The sequence below is a fragment of the Xiphophorus maculatus genome, chromosome 23, assembly GCF_002775205.1.
Source record: "Xiphophorus maculatus strain JP 163 A chromosome 23, X_maculatus-5.0-male, whole genome shotgun sequence".
Classification (NCBI taxonomy): Eukaryota; Metazoa; Chordata; class Actinopteri; order Cyprinodontiformes; family Poeciliidae; genus Xiphophorus; species Xiphophorus maculatus.
The window spans coordinates 7,810,080-7,830,801 of NC_036465.1; the positions used below are offsets into that span (position 1 = coordinate 7,810,080).

At 37.3% G+C, this 20,722-nt stretch overlaps 2 protein-coding genes across 3 annotated transcripts; one reads left to right on the plus strand and one right to left on the minus strand.

The window, feature by feature from the left end:
- The first annotated feature begins 678 nt into the window (after positions 1–678).
- Positions 679–5,709, plus strand: gpr101 (G protein-coupled receptor 101). The gene has a single exon (XM_023328618.1). It carries the CDS (start codon positions 1,577–1,579, stop codon positions 2,918–2,920), a length of 1,344 nt encoding a protein of 447 aa, XP_023184386.1. The 5' UTR covers positions 679–1,576; the 3' UTR covers positions 2,921–5,709.
- A 290-nt stretch (positions 5,710–5,999) lies between these two features.
- LOC102224393 (transmembrane 9 superfamily member 2-like) lies at positions 6,000–17,619 on the minus strand. Of its 2 annotated transcripts, XM_023328616.1 has the most exons (18): positions 17,313–17,619; positions 16,855–16,922; positions 16,675–16,768; positions 16,420–16,544; positions 16,150–16,279; positions 15,398–15,525; positions 14,661–14,775; positions 14,472–14,551; positions 14,259–14,364; positions 12,323–12,373; positions 11,865–11,997; positions 11,254–11,373; positions 10,974–11,031; positions 10,681–10,840; positions 10,434–10,585; positions 10,221–10,332; positions 9,962–10,133; positions 6,000–6,781 (listed from the first exon to the last, which is right to left on the minus strand). In XM_023328616.1, exons 1-18 carry the CDS (start codon positions 17,436–17,438, stop codon positions 6,714–6,716), a joined length of 1,998 nt encoding a protein of 665 aa, XP_023184384.1. In that variant the 5' UTR covers positions 17,439–17,619; the 3' UTR covers positions 6,000–6,713. The 2 variants fall into 2 exon arrangements, with proteins under 2 accessions (XP_023184384.1, XP_023184385.1); XM_023328617.1 differs by lacking the exon at positions 12,323–12,373 and having other exon boundaries at positions 17,313–17,618.
- Positions 17,620–20,722: the final 3,103 nt, after the last annotated feature.

The following is a 20,722-nucleotide window of genomic DNA, read 5'->3' on the forward strand; positions in this document are numbered from 1 at the left end:
TCTCAGAATTTTTTTTTAAATTGTTAGCTACTGAAAAATATATATAATGCACAATAAAAGTTCAATGCCTTCTGAATTGTGTCTCCTGGATCTTATGATGGATCATAAGAGCAAAATAAATAAATAAAAGCTGAAATAAACGGAAATAGCCCATGATCAACAGAACAATCGATCATTTCTTGATAATTCACAATTTAAAAATTAGAAATTCTATATTTATAACTCTAATTTTCTCTACAAGCATTTGTGCATCATAATTAATTAGAATATTGTTGAAAATGATAGAAGATGTACAAATCGTCAGCCTACTGACAAGTTGGCCATGTTCTGTACCACAGCTCTTGGTCGGGGCTCCTTTGGCATGAATTTCTGCATCAGTGCAACAAGCTTGGTGGTTCAGAAAGTACATGCAGCCATTTTGTTGACCAAGGGGGGTTGACTACAAGTGCATGCCACACTTTTCAGATTTGTAACTGTATTATACACATTTTTTTTTAAAAACGTGTGTATGTTTTCTTCCTTGTGCACCTCAATTACGCATCTCAGTAAAACACAGTTGTTTTTGTGACGTGAAAATTGAAGTCCTGTTTTGTTTTTGTTTTTTAGCCATAACTGGTACTATGTTTTATTTTATAAAATATTCCTTTTCATTATTAAAAAAAATGGACATGAATTCTTCAGGATAACACAATTAACTTTTGTGCTTCTATATGATGTATAAAACATGCCTTGCAGATGCTGAAACGCGCTCACATTCATGACAACAGTGGGGGGAGAAGAGGAGGAAAGGGGTTGGTGTCGAGCTCCAGCAGCGGCGGCGGGGGAGAGATTTCTGTACAGGTGTCCTGTTTTTTTCTTCTTCTTCTTCTTCTTCATTCTGACACCTCGAAGAAAAGATCCGACTATAAGCAGTCTAACACTGCTAAGGAGGAATCGAAGCAGATAAAAATAATAAACGATCCGCCTTGAAAAGAGCCGCGGCGGAGAAGATCTGCCCGTCTGGATGAGAGACCCCCGCTGGGTGAAGACACGCCGCCGATGACTGGAGCCGAGGCAGGGATGGAAACCGAGCGCAGCGCAGAGGAGGCGGCATCATCAGGCAAATTATCGCCTCGCTGATCATCTCAACGCTTCTTATGCATCAGTAACAGATTAGCGGCTGGTGATATTTTCTGTCCGCTGGAGGCTGGGACGGCGGCATCTGCTGTCGCCAAATTCCATTTTTCATTCTGCAGATGTCGACTGCAGGAAGGAGGCGAAGAAGAAGAAAATGAAGAAGAAGCGGCCTGTTTTCGTCGGGTGAAGCCTTCAGGGATTAATCACTGATCGCCATGAACGGCGAATCAATGTGGGTTATCTTCATCTGCTCGTGGATAACTCGCGTGGGCAGCTTTCACGCCTTGCGGGTGATGTTGTCACTTTGGATGAAATACGTTTAAAAAACAATAATGTGAGATGTGTGTTGAAACCCATTGAAGACGGAATACCACAGCAGCAGATGGGCTGGTGTTAGATGATGATCAGTATGGGACTGACCTGACTTTGCGTCAACACTCTGCTGGGTGCCAGCCGGAAGATGTCATCCTCCCAGGCACCTGGTTTGGGCTCCAATTTCACTGATGATCCCCTGGAGGATGGCTTCACACTGTCCAGTCAGGACCCAGTCTGGTCCTCCTTGGCTGACAGTGTCTTGAGGGTGGTGCTCATATCTGTGATTGTGTGCCTCTCTTTGTTTGGGAACGTGGTCGTTCTCCTGGTTTTCCAAAGGAAGCCTCAGCTCCTTCACGTCGCCAACCGCTTTGTCCTCAACCTCCTCCTGGCGGATCTCCTCCAGACTGTCTTAGTCATGCCGTTTGCCATTGCGGCTGCCTTGCCGGGTGTGTGGCCACTGGATGCTCGGCTGTGCCAGGCTCTGGTGGTGCTCATGCACCTTTTTGCATTCGCCGGAGTCAACACCATCATTGTTGTCTCAGTGGATCGCTACCTGGCCATTATCCACCCTCTATCTTATCCGACCCGCATGACCCCTCACTTAGGCACCAACCTGATCATTGCCACCTGGGTGCTGAGCGTCTTGCAGAGCACACCCCCTCTCTATGGCTGGGGCTCCATAGATTTTGACCGTCATTACAAGGTCTGCACAGTGGTGTGGTCCTCCAGCTTGTCCTATTCTGCTGTGGTGTTCACCTTTTCCTTTTGGCTTCCAGTGCTAATCATGCTCGGATGCTACTGGATGGTGTTTAGAGCTGCGAGGAGACAGAATGCATTAGTGCATCCCATTCAGACGCAATCATACTCCCAGCCGTGCCAGCAGGAATTTCAGGGCCCCACCAGTCCGCAGCAGCTTTCTTTACCCCAGCAGGCAAGTTCACCTGAGGGCCCCTACACAGCCCGAAGACACCCTGTTCGAGTTAAACACAGACGGTTCCACTACCACTGCAAGGCAGCTCGTGTAGTGTTTGTCATCATGGCTTCATATATCTTCAGTATGGGTCCCTACAGCATTCTGAATACCATTTCGATGAGCACCAGAGTCAATGTGCCCCCGTGGTTGTCCTCCACTGCCCTTGTGCTCTTCTTCTTGCAGTGCTGCCTTCATCCGTACATTTATGGCTACATGCATCGCAGCGTGAGAAAAGAGTTCCTGGCTTTGCTTTATGGGATGCTCTGCAAGCAGGGTCGTCCACGACACAGCTCCACAGTGGAGGGCTGCTTCACCGCGACGGAGGGACACCCCAACGCTCACTCTCACCTCCCCAGTCTGCCTGCTCGAGTTTTCCCCATGCAGACTTGGGAAGAGTGCACAACGTCCTCCTCTCCTACTTGTGAGAGGAAGTCAAGAGACAGCCGCAGAGAGACCACCTCTACCAGTTTCAGCTCAGAGAGAGAGCTTCCTGTTCATGGCCAGCAAAGCTCATGATCTGCACTGCAGTCATTAGAAAGGAAATCTTTATTCCTAAGTGAGGAGTTCCTGTGGATGGGAGGCGATAAATGTGGATCTAGCCTGCTGAGCTTGTAAGCGGTGGTACTGAATACATTACCATTCACTTAACAATCGTTTGATGGTTTGTCTTAAATGGAAAGTGCAGGCCTTTTGAAATTAGGTTTCCTTAAAATAAGAAGATAATATTTTAATAGCAGTAGGTAACTCTCTAGATTGCAGCAAACTCCTACTGTCTTTAAACAGCAAAAACATTTATGTAAACACAGTTTTATGAACCTTTAAATTGCTCTAATGTTGGCATTGGATGGTTATTTTCACAGAAACTGGTGCTTACAGTCTGTTTGATTTGTATAAGAAGTTGAAGCTCTGATTTGGGTGAAGGCATCACATCCAAGTGTTTTCTTGTTGTAATTCGGAAAACTCAACTGGATTTGCTGTTTGTTGTTGTGGTAACTAACTAAATACTGTATTTTCTTCTATTTTATGTGTACAAATTCTAAAGAGACATTGTCACCATTAAATAACATGAAATGTATAGGAGACCTTATACATTTTATGTTATCTGTACAAGAAAATAACTGGTGGTGCACTCCCTCCTCCCTTCATTTTCTCTCTTTCTTGTGTAACTAATCAAAAGCTCATGTGTTAATAGCGTAGATGACAATGGCTTAAAGGTTTATAAAATGGTGCTCCAAAAAACTGCTTTCAAATTTTGAGCCTAGAGTTATTTTAAGATGGTAGAAGACCACTTCGGTGTCCCTCTTCGGGCAGCCATTATCTTTAAGCCAACTAATCTGGATTTATATTAAATAAAGTGACTTATCTACTGCAGTTAAGATATTATCAGAACCTAACCTCAGAAATCCCAAACTATCCCTATACGCTTCTCCAATGGAGTTTACTGTACAAGGGGAAAAGTTTTATTCAGTATCAAAGAGTATCAAAACTGGCTGGGGGTTTTTTTAATATGTAAATGCAGTTATAAAAGTTACATCATAGATTGTATGTACAAGACGTGCTGTTGTCATCATGTTCTGTCTGTAAAACCATTATAAGAAGTATCCAATATTGTAATTACTGATGTTTGAATTTCAAAATGGACCTTTAAAACATTTTTTAATTTTAACTAATCAATCCAGACCTTGCCCTAAAATGGAATATCATCTTTTTTCTGACACAAACCAATGCTATCTTGAATTAATTGTTAGTTTAGCAAGACCTCCCCTCTAGTGCGTTTTATGCGAAGCATGCTGGAGGTCACAGCTTTATTTCCATCATATCGACTCAGGGTGCTGCTCACAGACTAAGAAAAATGATGTGCCCATATCAATTTAATTTTTAGCTTGTAAATATTTATTTTCTGCAACTCCTCTTAGTCTTGAACCGCCTTTTTGGAGAATAGAAAGAATGATTCACTGTGCCTGTAAGCTAAAGAACATAGAAGGGTTATAATTCCCTTTAGTTAATAATATGGACAAACATACACACACATCAGTTTTTACTTCATTCTGGCAAAACCTGAAGATTTTTACTTCTTCAGTTTGTCAAATTTGGACTCAGTATTTACTGCTTTATTAATGTCAGCCTTTCTTTAGAGAGACAGAGTATTTTCTTTAACACCACACAACACAGGGAGCAACGTGTGATAAAAATATAACAGTGCACCAGTTGTTTTAAACAACCAGCATGCCAGGAGAGCTTATGTAACAGATGTCTTACATTCCATTAAACACATGTAAAGGTGTAAGATACCTCTTTAAGAAAAATTAGAAAGTTGTGATCAGAGGTTCCAGAGATCCAGAAATTTCCATTTCATGGCAGACTTTTGTATTGGTGATTCCTTAAAATCTTAACCAATTTCTTTTCACATAAAAGTGAATGTTTGGTTCCAAAAGGTGGCGTATCTTAACAAATTGCATTTAGGTACAGTTATTTGAATCGATAATCTTAAAATCTCTGGTTGTTCAGAGGATCTAGAATATTTCCTTTGACTTTCCCGTTAATCTGAGTGTTGATCTGTTTGTTGAAGTTATACAATTATTCCACGCTGGACAGATAGTAAAGCATATTATTTAAAAACCCCTGAATGAGTTCATGGCCATGCTGAGTGTATGTAAATGTCTGACTGAACCAACAGTGCTACAAGTCAGAGAAAAGAATATTTGGAAAGCCGTAAGCTTGACTAGGGCTCATTTTAACAGCAAGTTTTGCCTTTGTTTTGGTATTTATATAACTGTTTGTTAAAGAAAAAATTGTTTTGCCCCTAGTGTTTTATTTTTCATACTATATTGTGATAGATTTGTATGGTTTTTTTTCTTTCCGAGACCTGCCTTTGTTATAAACCTGTATTTATCCAGGTCAGTAGAGAAAACATATTTGACAATCAAACTTGTCAGAATTTTTCAATAGAATAGTTTGCATTGCAGCAAATAAGATAAAATGTTTAGACTTTAAGAAACTACATATTTTGTGCATTTGTATTAATTTGATTGGAATAATAAATGCTGTTTGTTGTTTAATAATAAACTGTATGTAATGTATAAGAAAACCAATGTCATTTTACATTGATGTTCATCCAAGAAATATTTAAAATCAGGCATTTTTCTGTCTTCAGTTAAAGTCACACTTAGTTTTAATTTAATGGATAAATTATGCAAATTAATTTATCACCAGTATATTACAATATACTTATTTGAATTACTGCATCAACAGTTGGAAATAAAACATCTCAATCTGCTTTCCATATAGTTTTATAATAGAAAAAGTTGCTTGGGATCACTACTGAATGGGAGCTTCTAGTCTAAAGTCCAGAGATAAGTAGAAAGAAGTGACATTTTATAGTAACTCAAACACAATAAAACCATTTTCCCTTTAGATTAATTACATTTATTTGTAAAGTTTCCACCTCTGATGAAGACTTCCCACCGCCAGAAGCACACAGCAGTGGTGCTTATGCAATTAATAGCTTAACAAACCACTTTAGATCATTAAGGGATGCATCTCAATGGACTACATAGTAAGTAACTTCATGGTCTGCATTAAAATTAAAATTGGATTTTTTTTCTGTGAGCAAACACACTGAAATATTCTTAATATGTAACACACTGTAGTCACTCCAACGCTGGCGTGCCTTCAGTACCTGCATCATCCTTCTACTCTACAGAATCTTAATTTGAAGAAAATGGACATCATCATACCAGTGTCAGTGTTTTATATGTTTAAACTACTTTACTGCCTGATATTTAAAGAATTTAAGCCCAATTCACACCTACAAATCAAAATATGCAGAAAATGAAAAACCCCACAAGAGGCTCTCATAATGGTGACAGTTTTTAAGAAGCATTCTCACTCTCCCTCTTTATACAACATATGTACATTTTGTTTTCCAAATCATTACAGAACAGAAAAAAGGAGCATTTAGCCATGAAAGAATAGAAAAACCAAAACACTAAATATTTCACTTTGTTTAGAAATTAAAACAAATGGTTCGTGGTGCCAACTTAATCACTGGAACCCTCACTGATTTTCAAGGCGCCATTCAGAAGATAAAGGGTCAACAGTGAAACAATATGATATACATATATATTTATATTTAAAATGAAAAGAAAGCAACAGAGGTTTAAAGCACAAAAAAGGACGGGCTCTGCTCTGTGAGTTTTTCTATCACGTGATGGTTTCAGTTCCGGTCCGTTTAGACCACTTCATGACAAAGGCAGCACTGAGGAGCCCAGCGCTGTGGCAGCAAGATGTTAGTCCATGCTTCAGTCCTCTAGTCCACTTTCACCACACTGTAGATCTTATTTACAAACCAGAAGCAAGCGAAGAAGCCAATTGTACCTAAAGGTGGGAGACAAGAAAAGCACATCTGTTAAAAAAATAAATAAATCATCAGATTAACAAGGCAAGATCAGCATAAACTAGCACCCCTGGTAAAATGTGTTAAAACCTTCAATTATACTACTATTTCAGTTGTATGAGGCACACAAATGTAATTAACAAAAAATATAAACAAGAAATAATTATTTTTAACAAAATCACCAATTTCACTTACTAGTATCTAATAACTCCAATAGAGAAATTTATATTATCCTATGAACCGATCCGTTTTTAGAGACTTTATAATTTATGACGTCATATGATTAACATTTTATTCAACACAAGGTAGCAAAGGGCACACAAAGTACACTAAAATAGTTTGTACTTGTTACCACATTACTTCTGAATGTAATATAATATCCACAGGGAATATCACACTTTAAGCTTTTTCCATATTATCTTTAAAGATAAATTAATTAATTTAAAACTTCAACATTGTAGCTTACTTTCGTCCTTTTATTTGTGGAGAGAGTACTCTATATAACTGGAGATAATTTGCCCCCAAATTGTAAGTTATTATCTAGACCAAAGACCTGCAATCATTACAACCGTCAGTCCAGCTAAAGAAACCTCATCTAGAGCCATGAATGCCACAAGAGAATATATAGATATATAAATATTACTGATACTGGTCACTTTGTTATGGAAATTCAATAAAAAAGAAAAGGGAAAAAAAAGAACCCGAATTTATTATTGTTGTTATTATTATTATTATTATTATTAAATTGCTATTCAAAAATAGTTGGCTCTTTATTGTGGAAGGTCCAAAAAGCAACTTTTCTGGAGTCACAGTTTGCAAAAAACATATAAATATATTGCCAGAGTCAAAGTCAAAACTTTTTAAGTCCTATTACTCATGATCAATGCCAATACGAAAAAAGTCACATTGGGTTTGGATTGCAAATATTCTCAGTAAAGAGTATTTGGATAAATGTTCTAGTTAGCCATGTACCGGGTACTTTCAATGTAATATCGAGGTTTTTCTGCAACCTGGATCCTGATCAATCTAGATGAGTCAACTGCAATCGATTTGGTGATTGACATGGAATCAAGAGAACATTATAAAAAAATATATATATATATATATATAGTATATATATTTTGACAAAAACACAGCGAGCTCGGATGCATACGTTCCTTCCTTTAGTTAAAATCCCAAATCACTTCATCTGGGTGTAAAACCCCGTCTGACTGCTGAATGGGTTCCACACATAAAGCCCCCAGCAGAAATAAGTTGTGATCAAAGTTGGGATGAGATGGCAAAGAGACAACAGAATAAAAAGTGAAAAGAAGAAATGACACGGATTAGGAGTATTTAAATCAAAACTAGCAGAAAGGAGGGAAACTAATCATCTTTTTCCAGAACTGCAGAACTACTTTGCAGCGATAATCTTTTGACATCTTGTCCGCTTGCTACTTATAGCTCTGACCCAAGACAGTGTCAACCAGAACAGCCGTGACGAGCGTTGCTATGGACTAAATTTTTTATCTGCCTAATGACAGAATAATACCAGGACATATGTCACCATCAACATCTTGGTGAGCCAAATGATCTTGTGCAACACACAGACTAGGCGGGTATGTGCTCATTATTCCCTACTTTATATTATCCTCTTTCTGCTGACAACCTGAATCTCATTTGAGTCGGCAAGAAAGCTCAACAGCGCCACATAGATCTGCAACTGGAAAAATCTAGACTATTAATGTGGCTTGTAAGAAACAGTCCTGCAGGAAAATGAAATCTAAATGTCAAAGTTTTTCAGCAAAAGGAAGCAGGAAGTGCTCTAAAACGTCCTGGTAGATTGCTTTGTGAACTTTGGACATGATAAAGACCGGACCAAAATCTGGGTGTAATGATGGACTCAGACCTGAACCTTGAGAGTCACATAAAGGCAGTTACAAAGTCAGCCTTCTATCACCTGAAAAACATTTCTAGGAATAAATGACTAATGTCATAGCAAGATCTAGAAAAACTCATTCATGCGCTTATCATTAGTTGCATTAATTACTGCAATAGTTTCTTCATAGGTCTGATATAATATATATATATATATATATATATATATATATATATATATATATATATAAAAGAGAGAGAGAGCTGCAGCTGACCCAGAACACTGCTGCTTCCAATCTCACTAAAACCAGGAAGATAACGTTCCATCAACCCAGTTGGAAAAATCCTTATTCTGGCTGCCTGCAGCTCAGAGAATAAACTTTACAATATTTCTATTAGTTTGTAAATCACATAATGACAAACTACCAGATCTCTCAGTTTTTCTGGTTCTGGTCTGCTCTGCAACCCCAGAACCAAACATGGAGATGCTGCATTCAGCTTCTATGAACCACAAATCTATAACAAGCTTCCAGAAAACTGCAAAACAGCTAAAACACTGAGTTCCTTTAAATCGAGGCTAAAAACCCACCTGTTTAGAGCTGCTTTTGATTAACAATACATACAAATAAACTTGATGGATTGAATCATCTCAGGATTGCCATCATACCAATTGTGTATGATTTTTTACTACATTATTCTTTCCACTCAACTTTACATTAAGCCAGCATCTTTATCAACAGTCTTTTAGTGACATATCAGATGAGAAAGTAGTCAGTGACAACTGTCTGTCACCAGTCTTCCCCATAATTGTGCAGTCCATAGAAAAACATTAAACATTAATTGGTCTTAAATTATATTTTAATTTTCTCAGAACTTAATGTTGGATGTTCATTAGATGTAAGCCATTGTCATCTGAATGAACAGAATCAAACACTTTTGAGTGTAACAACTATTAGTTTCATTTTGGCAACTTAAGTATTGAAATACATTCCTTTTTTTATTTTATTACTTTATAGATACTTTATCTTATCGTGGCAAGTATAAAAGGCCATTAAAATGAGAGCAAATAAATGTTGAGGAATTTCCTGATGTCTATTCTTAGAACAGGATCTTGAATGTTCCTTCTACTGGTAATCTGACTATCCACTGGTATCACATTACCTTTGAAAAGACAGCACAACCCACACTTTTTACTGATCTTAAACTTTCATTGAATTTAATGAGACACAGAACAAAGTCATGTCTGCAATACACAGAAACAAGGACAAAACAAAACAATTATCATTAAAAAGTAAAATTCTTACCTGTAAAGAGGAAGAAGATGAGAACCATAATCATAGTGTATCCAAAGTACAGTATAGTGCTTGCCGCGCCAATTATTTGCAGCTTTGAGAAGAAGTAGTGCACAGCATAGATAAAGAGATAGACTGCTGTGAAGCCGCTGGTCAAGAATGAACGCCACCACCAATGGTAGTCCTGGATGAATCAGATAAAAGATGGTGAGTTAGGGTCCGCTAAAACAATAAAAAAAATGAAAGAAATCTAGCCTAAACATTCAGGTACCTCAGCACACAGGTGGAAGTAGCACAGCAGAATTGTGGCCTCAGAGCAGGTGATCAGGAGAATAATGAAAACCAGGAACAGGAACCCAAACATGTAGTACATCTGATGAGACCTAAATCAAAAATCTTAATTCATTCACCCTGTAAACATGTATAAGTATCTAATATTGGAGTTGCAGATTTCTCAGAAATGGAGATTATTTCACATTTGTACCAAATGCTGTTGAGGATGAAGAACAGCTGGATGAAGATGCAACCAAAAGGAAGGATGCCACCCATGACGATCCCAGGGATGGGCTTAGTGAAGAAGGACTGCTCAGGAATTTGACGGGGGATTTGATTTGTCCGCACTGGTTGCTCAATTGCCTGCGCCAAACAGAAAAAAAAGATGAAAGCTTACAAGAAGCCAAAGATAAAAACGCATTTGTCTATGTTTTGTCAACTCGGAAGATCTAACTCACAGGTTTCTTGAATCCAAAGTAGGCACCAATGAAGGTGAGAGGAACAGAGATTCCAAACCACATGGCCAAAATGGCCACCAAAGTACCAAAGGGGATTGCAGCTGAGGATCCCTCCACCCAAAGGATGAGGTTCATCATGAAAAAGTCTGCAAATACAATCCTAAAGAAAAAAATAAAACAACGACTCACTACAAAGGTCAATTATACGTTGGATAACATCAGTATGCAAGCCTCCAGACCTGCTAACACAGAAGTGCATGAAATGTGAGCATTTGCTAAGCTAAATATTGTACCCTGGGCACAGGAGAGCTGTCAGCAACACGTTGGTCTTCCACTTTTCACCTCCAAAAGCTGATAAGAAGAAGAGACAAGAATTAACTATTGTGACAGGAACAATGACAATGAAGTTTGCATGAAAGTTTATGAGTGAAGTATTATCCAAGTTGGTTTAGCTCTGAGATATCCTACTACATTATCTAAACTGAGGGTGACAATTACAAAACAACTTTTTATTCATTTATTTTTAAAATCTACTTTGTAAAACTGTAACTTTCATACAAAGTGGAGAATTACTTTTGTAAAGACGTGCAGACACGTAGCCAGCAGGTGTTCCCAGCAGGACCCAGAGAACCACAGCGCACGTCATCAGAGCCCCTCTGTTGGCAGGAGACAGGAATCCAAGACAGGCCAGGACTAAAGTGGACAGAAAGTCATGAATGCATCATTTCAAACATAATGTATGTAGAATGTGAAAGGCGAAACACTTTAATAGAATGCCTGGCTAACTTAAGAATGTAAAATGTGTATGGTATATGTTACCATATACTGTAATTTAAGTTGAAAGCTCTATGCTTAGTACAGATTTAGAATATCTGTTTCCATTTAACTACCAAAACAATATTTATGATAAAAGTCAAGTGATCAGAATTAGGTGATAAATAAAGAAGCTTTCTTATTTTATTTTGAACATGGGGAAAGCAGAGAATCATGCTCCAATGTTACTTGAAACCTTAAACACCCTGTATGGGTTGAATTTATTCACAACCATACAGAATCATTTGTTTTTATGCTGTCAAGATAGGGTTGAACGATATGGTAGAAAAACGTATGATATAAGTATTTAACATCAGTCAATAATTATTTATTTTTTTGTTTTACATATCTGAAACACTGCCAATCCTTACAGAGTGTGATGAAGGTCATGATGAAGATCTGGGTGCCCTGTCCAAGGAACACAGACAGCAGCATCCCCTTCCTGGGAGGACGGAAAACATCCCCATGCACTTGCTTCCATCCTGACTCCTCCTGTGCGTCTTCCTGGGGGACAAATGTCAACACAACGGTCAAGGGAGAGACTCAAATTTATACAAGTTTAAAGTTAAAAAGGTTGCCAACCACCAGACACTCATTCCTGCTAGACAAACACATATATGTGAAGACAGATTTTAAAAAGGTGTAAAATTTGGTGTGAACAAACTAATTTCAAGGAAAAATACATTTTTCCCTTTTTCTGACAGATTTAACTCCTAGTTTAAAGATCCACACCACATTTTACATTCCATGTGTTCTCTGTTTGCCAGAATCATACACACCCAAGCACCTGATTTAGTTCAATCCTTAGAAAGAATTTCATTAAGCTTACATAGGGTAGAGAAGATTTTTCCTTGGCCGGTGTAAGCTTTATCAAGTCTCCCTGTGAAATGTAACAGAGTATTTGTAATTTTGGATGCAATGTACTCGTGCTGGGTGGTATTTTACACTGCAGATTTAAAGCATAAGCCACACAAATAAGCACAAGCAGACCAATGAATGGTGTTACTAAAAATAAACTCCAGTCTACAATGTGTTAGAATAATTTCTTCAGTTAAACCTCTAAATTCCTCATGAAAATCCTTATCTAGAGTGATATGGATCTACCCAGCTGTCCTGCCTTATTTCACACATACAAGAGTTTTCGATCTGATTAGTCTCAGCAATAAAAGCATTCAGGAATAGAAACACATTCAATAAATGAGAATACCATTGAAAACTTTATTTCATTAATTCAAAAAGTGACACTCGTACCGATATTTTCCAATTGGTCCATATTGAAATCTGCACTGCAAAAATACAAAATCTTACCAGGTATTCTGGTCTACATTCTAGTTCAAGTATGTTAGTACACGTGAAACAAGAAAAACTAACTTACAAATAACTTTTAAGCAAGATTTGCTTTGTGAACTTAAGTCACTAATACCTTGATATCAACAAAAAACTACTAGTTTCATTGGCAGATTATTTCACTTGTAACATGGGAAAATGTGTTATAAGTAAAATAATCTGCCGATGGAATTAGTACTTTTTCACCAATTTTAAGGAATTATTGACTTAAAAGTTACTTGTAGGGGCGTGCCGTGGTGGCGTAGGGGTTAGCGCGACCCACATTTGGAGGCCTTGAGTCCTCGATGCGGCCGTCGTGGGTTCGATTCCCGGACCCGACGACATTTGCCGCATGTCTTCCCCCCTCTCCTTCCCCATTTCCCGATAGCCTACTATCATATAAGGCAGTGGTTCTCAAATGGGGGTACGCGTACCCCTGGGGGTACGTGGAGGTACTGCAGGGGGGACGTGAAGCTTTTCAAAATATCTTTAAAAAATCAGTAGGCTCCTCATAATAAGTCTTGGGAAAAATTATTTTGTAAAAAGTTCAATAAAATATAAATGTGTGTTTATGCACTGAATTTTATATTCAGTATTTACAGGGTATTTACAGCACTGTACCTCTTTTTTATTCCAAAAATGTTTTGCCAGTGTCAGGGGGTACTTGACTAAAAATATATTTTTAAGGGGGTACATCACTGAAAAAAGTTTGAGAACCACTGATATAAGGGACACTAGAGCCCACAAAAAGACCCCTGGAGGGGTAAAAAAAAAAAGTTACTTGTAAGTTAGTTTTGTCTTATTTCAAGTGCACAAAGATATTTACACAAAAACTAAAAAAAATTACATAGTAAGATTTTGTATTTTTGTACTGTATATAATATCAGTTTCCTTTTCAGTTAAATTACTCAAATAAATTCACAAAACTTTTGGATGCTATTCTAAATCATTTAGATACATCTAGATAGCTCAAGACACATGGCCCACTGTTCTAAGCATGTAAACATCAGACTACCAACTAGTTAGTAAGAAAACCATCCTTGATCAATGGTTTTCAACAAGGATGAAAACCATTCATCCTTGTTGAAAGGATGAATGGTTTCATCCTTTCATCAGTAAATTTTATCAAAATTGTCTGATAAAATTTTATCAGACATTATGTATTTAATGTCTGATAAAATTAAACTGTCTGATTAATTTTATCAGACAGTAGTAACAGTCTGTTTGTAATAATTTCCAAAAATGAAAATGCTGAAACATTTTTTGGTACAGGTGGAATCTGAAAATAAATGGAGATTACTTCTAATATCCTGGTTTCATAACACCAACAGGAGGTGGAAGGGCTTGTCTTGTGTGAGTAAGTGATGATGTCCTGCAATTTATTTGTAGCAGGAAAGTTTTGTACACATCAGAACAGGAAAGTCAAACAGCGCCTTTACCTGATCCACCTGATTGTATCTGGCGATGTCCTTATGAAGGGTTCTCAGCATGATCATGGCAACCATGCCAGACAGGAAAAGCACAATTACCAGGGAATTCATGATACTGTTGGACACACAAGACACACCTTAATGCAAATACCAAAAATAATGAGCTTGTGAATAGTAGCGACAGTTTTTTAAAGCGAAAAAGCATTAAAAGCGCATTCGGACCTAAACCACTGGATGTTGGTATGAGGCATCGAGACCAGGATGTAGTCCCACCTAGAGGCCCATTTGATGGTATTATTTTCCTGCAAAATTAATTTTAAAAAATGCAATAATCAGGTAACAGTTTTCTCCTTACAGACCATGAACAGGTAACACATTACTAAAAAGTATAGTCACACATAAAAGGCTTACCTCAAATGTTACAGAATAGGTGTAAACGATGGTTATATCCCCTTTAACCTCCCCTGGCACTTCCATTGGGTTTCCTGATTCACAGTTTGGTTTGTTTTCATCTGCTTGTTTGATGCTGTTTGCAGAAAATACAAAAAGTCAACTTATGTTAAAATGTAATTGTTAAGAACAAAAGCCAACTGTCATTAAGATCATAACCTTAACTACGTGCTGTAAGAGCATCTCAGTGCATGATAACCACTTTATGTTTGAACATGTTTTGTGTACTTTAGGACAGAAAAACAACTCATATTTCAACTGCAGCAAAAATGATAGAACATATGGACATTTACAGTTAATAATGTCAACTATTGCCACTTATTGTTAATTTCATTTTGATATACTAACAGTTTCCAAATTGTCAGTACGTCAACCAAGTTCATTATTCCTCACTACAAATACTTCCAGTCAAATATGTCTATATTGTAAGCAAAGGAAAACCATATTAGCCTTTCAACCAGCTGACTGGCAGTGACCAGCAACAGGGAAAGACAGTGGAGCACTTTGTTACTCTCTGGTAGCTCTTTAGTCAGTAATAAGGGTATGAATAAAAACTTTTGGGGTTTTTAAATGTGAAACTATTGAAAACCTCTCTATACAGTCATGCTGAAAGGTGATGCATGCCTAAATGAGTTGCATTAAAAAATTAAATAAATAAATAGTAGCTGATTGTCCATCCATGTCCACTTGACTCTCACCTCCTTGGTTCAAGAGTGGCAGCAACCAAGCGAGAGCCTCGCCAACCTTCATTTTCTCCGCTGTGGTAAGTAATCTTTATGTCCACATGGTTGAAGACATAAAATGTGTTTTTCTTGTTGAACTCAGACTGAAAAAAGATACAAATGTGTCTCATTAGTCAACGTCCATTTCAGCTTTAACTTCATTTGAACATATTGAACTCATGCTATTCTGTGTGACAGGTGAAAGTCATGATATTAATATCTTTCCTTGGTCCTCCAAAATAAGATAAAAAACATGAAAGCACAGGCAAAAATTATAAGTTCAACCACCAAAAAAACCTAAAGTATTTTTAAGCAAATTAATCAGATCTGAAGGTTCATTCCTTTATTAAAAAAAATATTTGTATATAATAGTTACCAACTAAAACATAAAATAAATGAGAGTGCATTTAAAGACGGTTAGATAAAAATGCATTGTTTGCTGCTGACGTACACTGTCACACTGCTCCAACAGGTATCACTGGTTGGTAAAGCCAAACTGGTTACATTGATTGCTAGCACAGCTTAATGCAATCCGTTTTACAGTCACTAATGCTGTTCAAGCCAATTTCCTTTAAATACACAATGTCAACTTTGTTGAAATTCCTTCTTGGGTAAAAAATTACTTTAAAGAAAATACCTATTAGCTGCTGTTAATTTATTTTAATTTCACACATTCTTATAATAAAACCATAATGCAGAAATTAAAAAAGCAAGAAACCACAACTCACATTAATTACACAGGCATCTTTTGCTCGACCATCTGATGTGACAAAGCAGCCAATAGGGAAGCCAGGGTTGCAATACTTTTGACCGTCTTCAACGTCATAGCACCATGTCACTGGCATGTTGTCGATAATCCTTAAAATACATTTAAAATGATAAAGGTTTGCTTAAATACGTTCCTTTGTTCATTTATTCATTTTCTCTAAATTAGCATTAATTCTTAAGGAGAAATGGAATCAGTATGAATCTTCTAATGACGTGTATCTGCCACTAACCAGTGATGCTGGTAATTCAGCTGCATTCCCATCTTGAGAAAATCCAATTTTGATGTATCATCTTTGTTCCCTGCCTTGTAAGTCTTGGTACAAACTTTCTGGCATGCATTTTCTTTAAACTTGATCTGCAAAAAAAGACCAAAAAAGACTGTTTTTTAGCAGCAACATGGATTAAGATTTGGTGGCATTAACGGTGCATCTTTGCAAACAGAATGAACGAAACAAAAACGTATTTGCCATCATTCAGGCTCTCACCTTGTAAGGGGAAGACTCAATTCGCTCACCAAATAGCACCTGTCCCAGGTTCTCCGATGGCCTCTTCTCCTGATCATCTTTGCAGAAGTCAAACCTTTATCAAATATTTAAATGATCATCCACAGAAAAATTATGATACTGATCAAGACTTTTTTTAATCTAAAATATCAAATGACTTACATATCATATTCGTAAGGCAGAACAGACTCCACTGAATCCAAGCGATTAACAAACACCTCAATCTGCGTCTGTAAAGAAGATACTTTAAAATATAACTTTTATAGAACATTTTTAAAAAACATAAACTAATGAGCCTGAAATTATCGCGTCCCAAATGGAAAAATAATTATCACTCACAGAAACTTTTTTTAAATGGCATTAGAGGCAAAATCACGAGACAATGGCTTTTAAGCAATCACTAGTGAGACGAAACAATACAAAGTTCCTAAACATCATCACGATGTGCCAGTATCCTGTTCCAGGCATTAGCCGGGGCCTAGAGGACAAGCGGCTAGCTACTGCTATTTCTGCCAGTTGAAAAAAAGATGTCAAAAACACAAGGAAAAATATTGAAATTTCTACTGATTAACATGTACATAACTTATTAAGAACTGCTACTCCACTGAAAGAAATCATACCTGGCATTCTTCTGTCTCTTTGTCACAAAAACTCACGGGAGCCAAACCCGGAAGATAAAACGCCGAGCATGAACTGAAATATACGACTAGAAAATAGACCAATCCAACTGGCTGTCGCATCTTCATTTTAACGCGGGCTAAGCTCTCCAACGCTGCGATATCTTGCTGTTAAAGGCAGTGTATCCCCTAATTTATATGGGCCTACTGTTCACCGGGTATCTACGGCTGGCTAAAAGCCGTTTCACTAACTCGGGATACGGACACCGATCCAGACTGACAACGTCCCACCTCTGTCAAGCTACGCGGATGTCACGGGGTTTCCCCTTCAAAGTAAAGGTACGAAGGATTCGGTCTGCTCCAAACGTTGGATTTCTGTGTTTTAAGATTATGCAAAACTGCGTATAATACAATTTGTATTAAAACGTTTTTAATATGTTTTACTTATATTATAATGGAACTATATGGACGCTTAAAATGAACAGGTATATTTACTATTTGATTTATTTTGACAGGCATCACATTTTGACACCGTGGAACTGGATGTTGCTTGTCAGCCACCATCACCACCCTTGTTTTCCTCGTTTTTATAGCTGAACTAAGTTAGAGAAGGAAACGATAAAGTACAATTATGAAAATGTGTGAGAGAAATCTGAATTTTTGTATAAGAGAACAGACGGCATTTTAAATAAATGAAGAGGAAAAATCACTCGTAAATTTGGGAAATAATGTAAATAAAAGATGCCTAGAAAACCGGAATGATACGTAGCGCTTGTAGAAGGAAACGGAAGTTCACAACTTTGCATAGACTGTGGTGATGGTTTTTTCTAAAATAACTCTAATTTATTTGCTTAAATAATCAGCCTATAACTTCAAATGATATACATTTTTTCACATTATTTAGTTGAGCTTTAGTTCTGTACCATCAACTGTAACTCAGAATTTATGTAAACAAAATGTACTCACAATCTGATCCTGGGATATTGCAAATATTGATCTTGAGAACTTTGTCATTTAGCCTAATTTCTAAGGAGTCATTCATAACACAGACCGACAGACAGATAGATCGATGCTTTTGTAGGTGTTCAGCACGAGGCAGTTTTCCATCCTCCAATTACTGAAGGCCCTTGATCGCCAAGTCCTTGTACTCCATTCCATTTCATTCCTGATATATGCTGCAATATAAGTATTAGCAGAGTACTTCTGAATGTGACATAACTCAGACCTGTCTTTGGTGTCCAGCATAAACAGGAACGAAACCAGAACTGTTCTGTGAAACCCCAATGTTGCTCTCCACCTTCACGGAAACACAGTTCCAACTATGAAATAACAGCAACATTTCAAAAACTGGACATATAATTAAGTCTTTCTTATTTGTTGAAAACTAATAATGAAAGTGGGTAAAATGTAGAAAGTTCCTAATTTAGAAATACTTGTTTTTATCCCCGAACCTTCAGATTTTTGCTCAAAAAGCAGATTATGAAGACACATCCCAACTATAGAAACAATTTCAGTGTAATAGTACATTTAAATCAACAAAAGAAAGGCTTTACCTGAAATTAAATTAAGTTTTGAGCTTCCCAGCCAGAGTCCAACTAAATTTACCCATCACCTATTTTCAATGCAATGTTCAGTCCCTTTCAGGGGAAAGTTTTATTGGGGCCTGCCATGCAAAGCAATGGCAGGAACCTATTGCTATTCTCCCAAGAAAAGTTTCTTTATTATTATTATTATAATTGGGGCCTGCCATGCAAAGCAATGGCAGGAACCTATTGCTATTCTCCCAAGAAAAGTTTCTTTATTATTATTGGGGCCTGCCATGCAAAGCAATGGCAGGAACCTATTACTATTGTCGGAGAGAAGCGTCTCTTTAATATTATTATTATAGAACTTTATTTTTCTTCCGTAACCGTTAATGCGGCTCATACCGCTGGGTGCACACCTACAAATGAGGTATCAAGACGTGCAGAAAATTCACGCCATTGGAGCTATTATTTTTGGTGGGATTTGGGGTTAACGTGGCGACATAATTCGCAAAAAACTACGAAAAAAACCCCATTATAACTCAATGGGAAAAATCCTAGAAATACCCTATTTTTGAGGATTTGCTGTGTCGTCACAAATTCACCTAGAAATGCCATTCAAATTTCATTTTGTAGATACGTCTGTGATCTCTTCGAAAGTGAAGACGGCTCGTCGATACCAGTTACGGTTTGTCCACAATTTGCCTCTAAGCGACCCAAACTTTCTCATTTTTGCTGAAATTACAGTGACAGCCGACCTCGGATCAGATATGGGCACAACATTTCTTTCTCTCATCACTGTAAATGCTCTGAGTGAGGTACAGATATGAATCTCGGGACTATCGCAGAAGACACATTGAACTGTCATACGCTCGAAACGCTTTTCGAATATGTATTACGGTTCCCGAACAAGAAGGATTTGTTTCCAATGCTTTTTTTCAGTAAAGTGTGTTTGCTCAAACACACTTGTGTGTTTGAGAGCTCACAGCTCAGAGCTCACACCTGCTGAGACCATTATTTGCCATAGCAACGGAACTCAAGAGGCTATTGGCTGCTGATTTGGACTACGAATACGCATCGCTGTAGTTCTATCTATCCTCAGTTGAAACAGATCAGGACTGAGAACTGGCCTTTAGAACTACTGCTGCTATGGGCTGTATATAACTGATTTAACTCAGTAACTGTTACACATGGGATTAGTTTGGAACTTTAAAATGGAGCATAATAATAATTTCAAAATAAAAGCCTTGAATATTTTTACATCAGGTAATTGCTGTTTTTGGCTTTATTTGACTTTTTCATCCAAAGCACTGTTACACATGGGATTACTTTGGCCCTTTAAAATGAAGCTTAACAAAAATTTCAAAATAAAAGCCTTGAATATTTTTACATCAGCTACTTGTGTTTTGAGCATTATATAACTATTTTAACCGAAGGACTATTACGCATGGGATTAGTTTGGCCCTTTGAAATGAAGCATCCTGCAAATTTCAAAATAAAAGCCTGAATATTTTTACATGACGTAATTGCTCTTTTTTGGCTTTATTTGACTTTTTCATCCAAAGCACTGTTACACATGGGATTACTTTGGCCCTTTAAAATGAAGCTTAACAAAAATTTCAAAATAAAAGCCTTGAATATTTTTACATCAGCTACATGTGTTTTGAGCATTATATAACTATTTTAACCGAAGGACTATTACGCTTGGGATTAGTTTGGCCCTTTGAAATGAAGCATCCTGCAAATTTCAAAATAAAAGCCTTGAATATTTTTACATGACGTAATTGCTCTTTTTGGCTTTATTTGACTTTTTCATCCAAAGCACTGTTACACATGGTATTAGTTTGGCCCTTTGAAATGAATATTAACAAAAATTTCTAAATAAAAGCC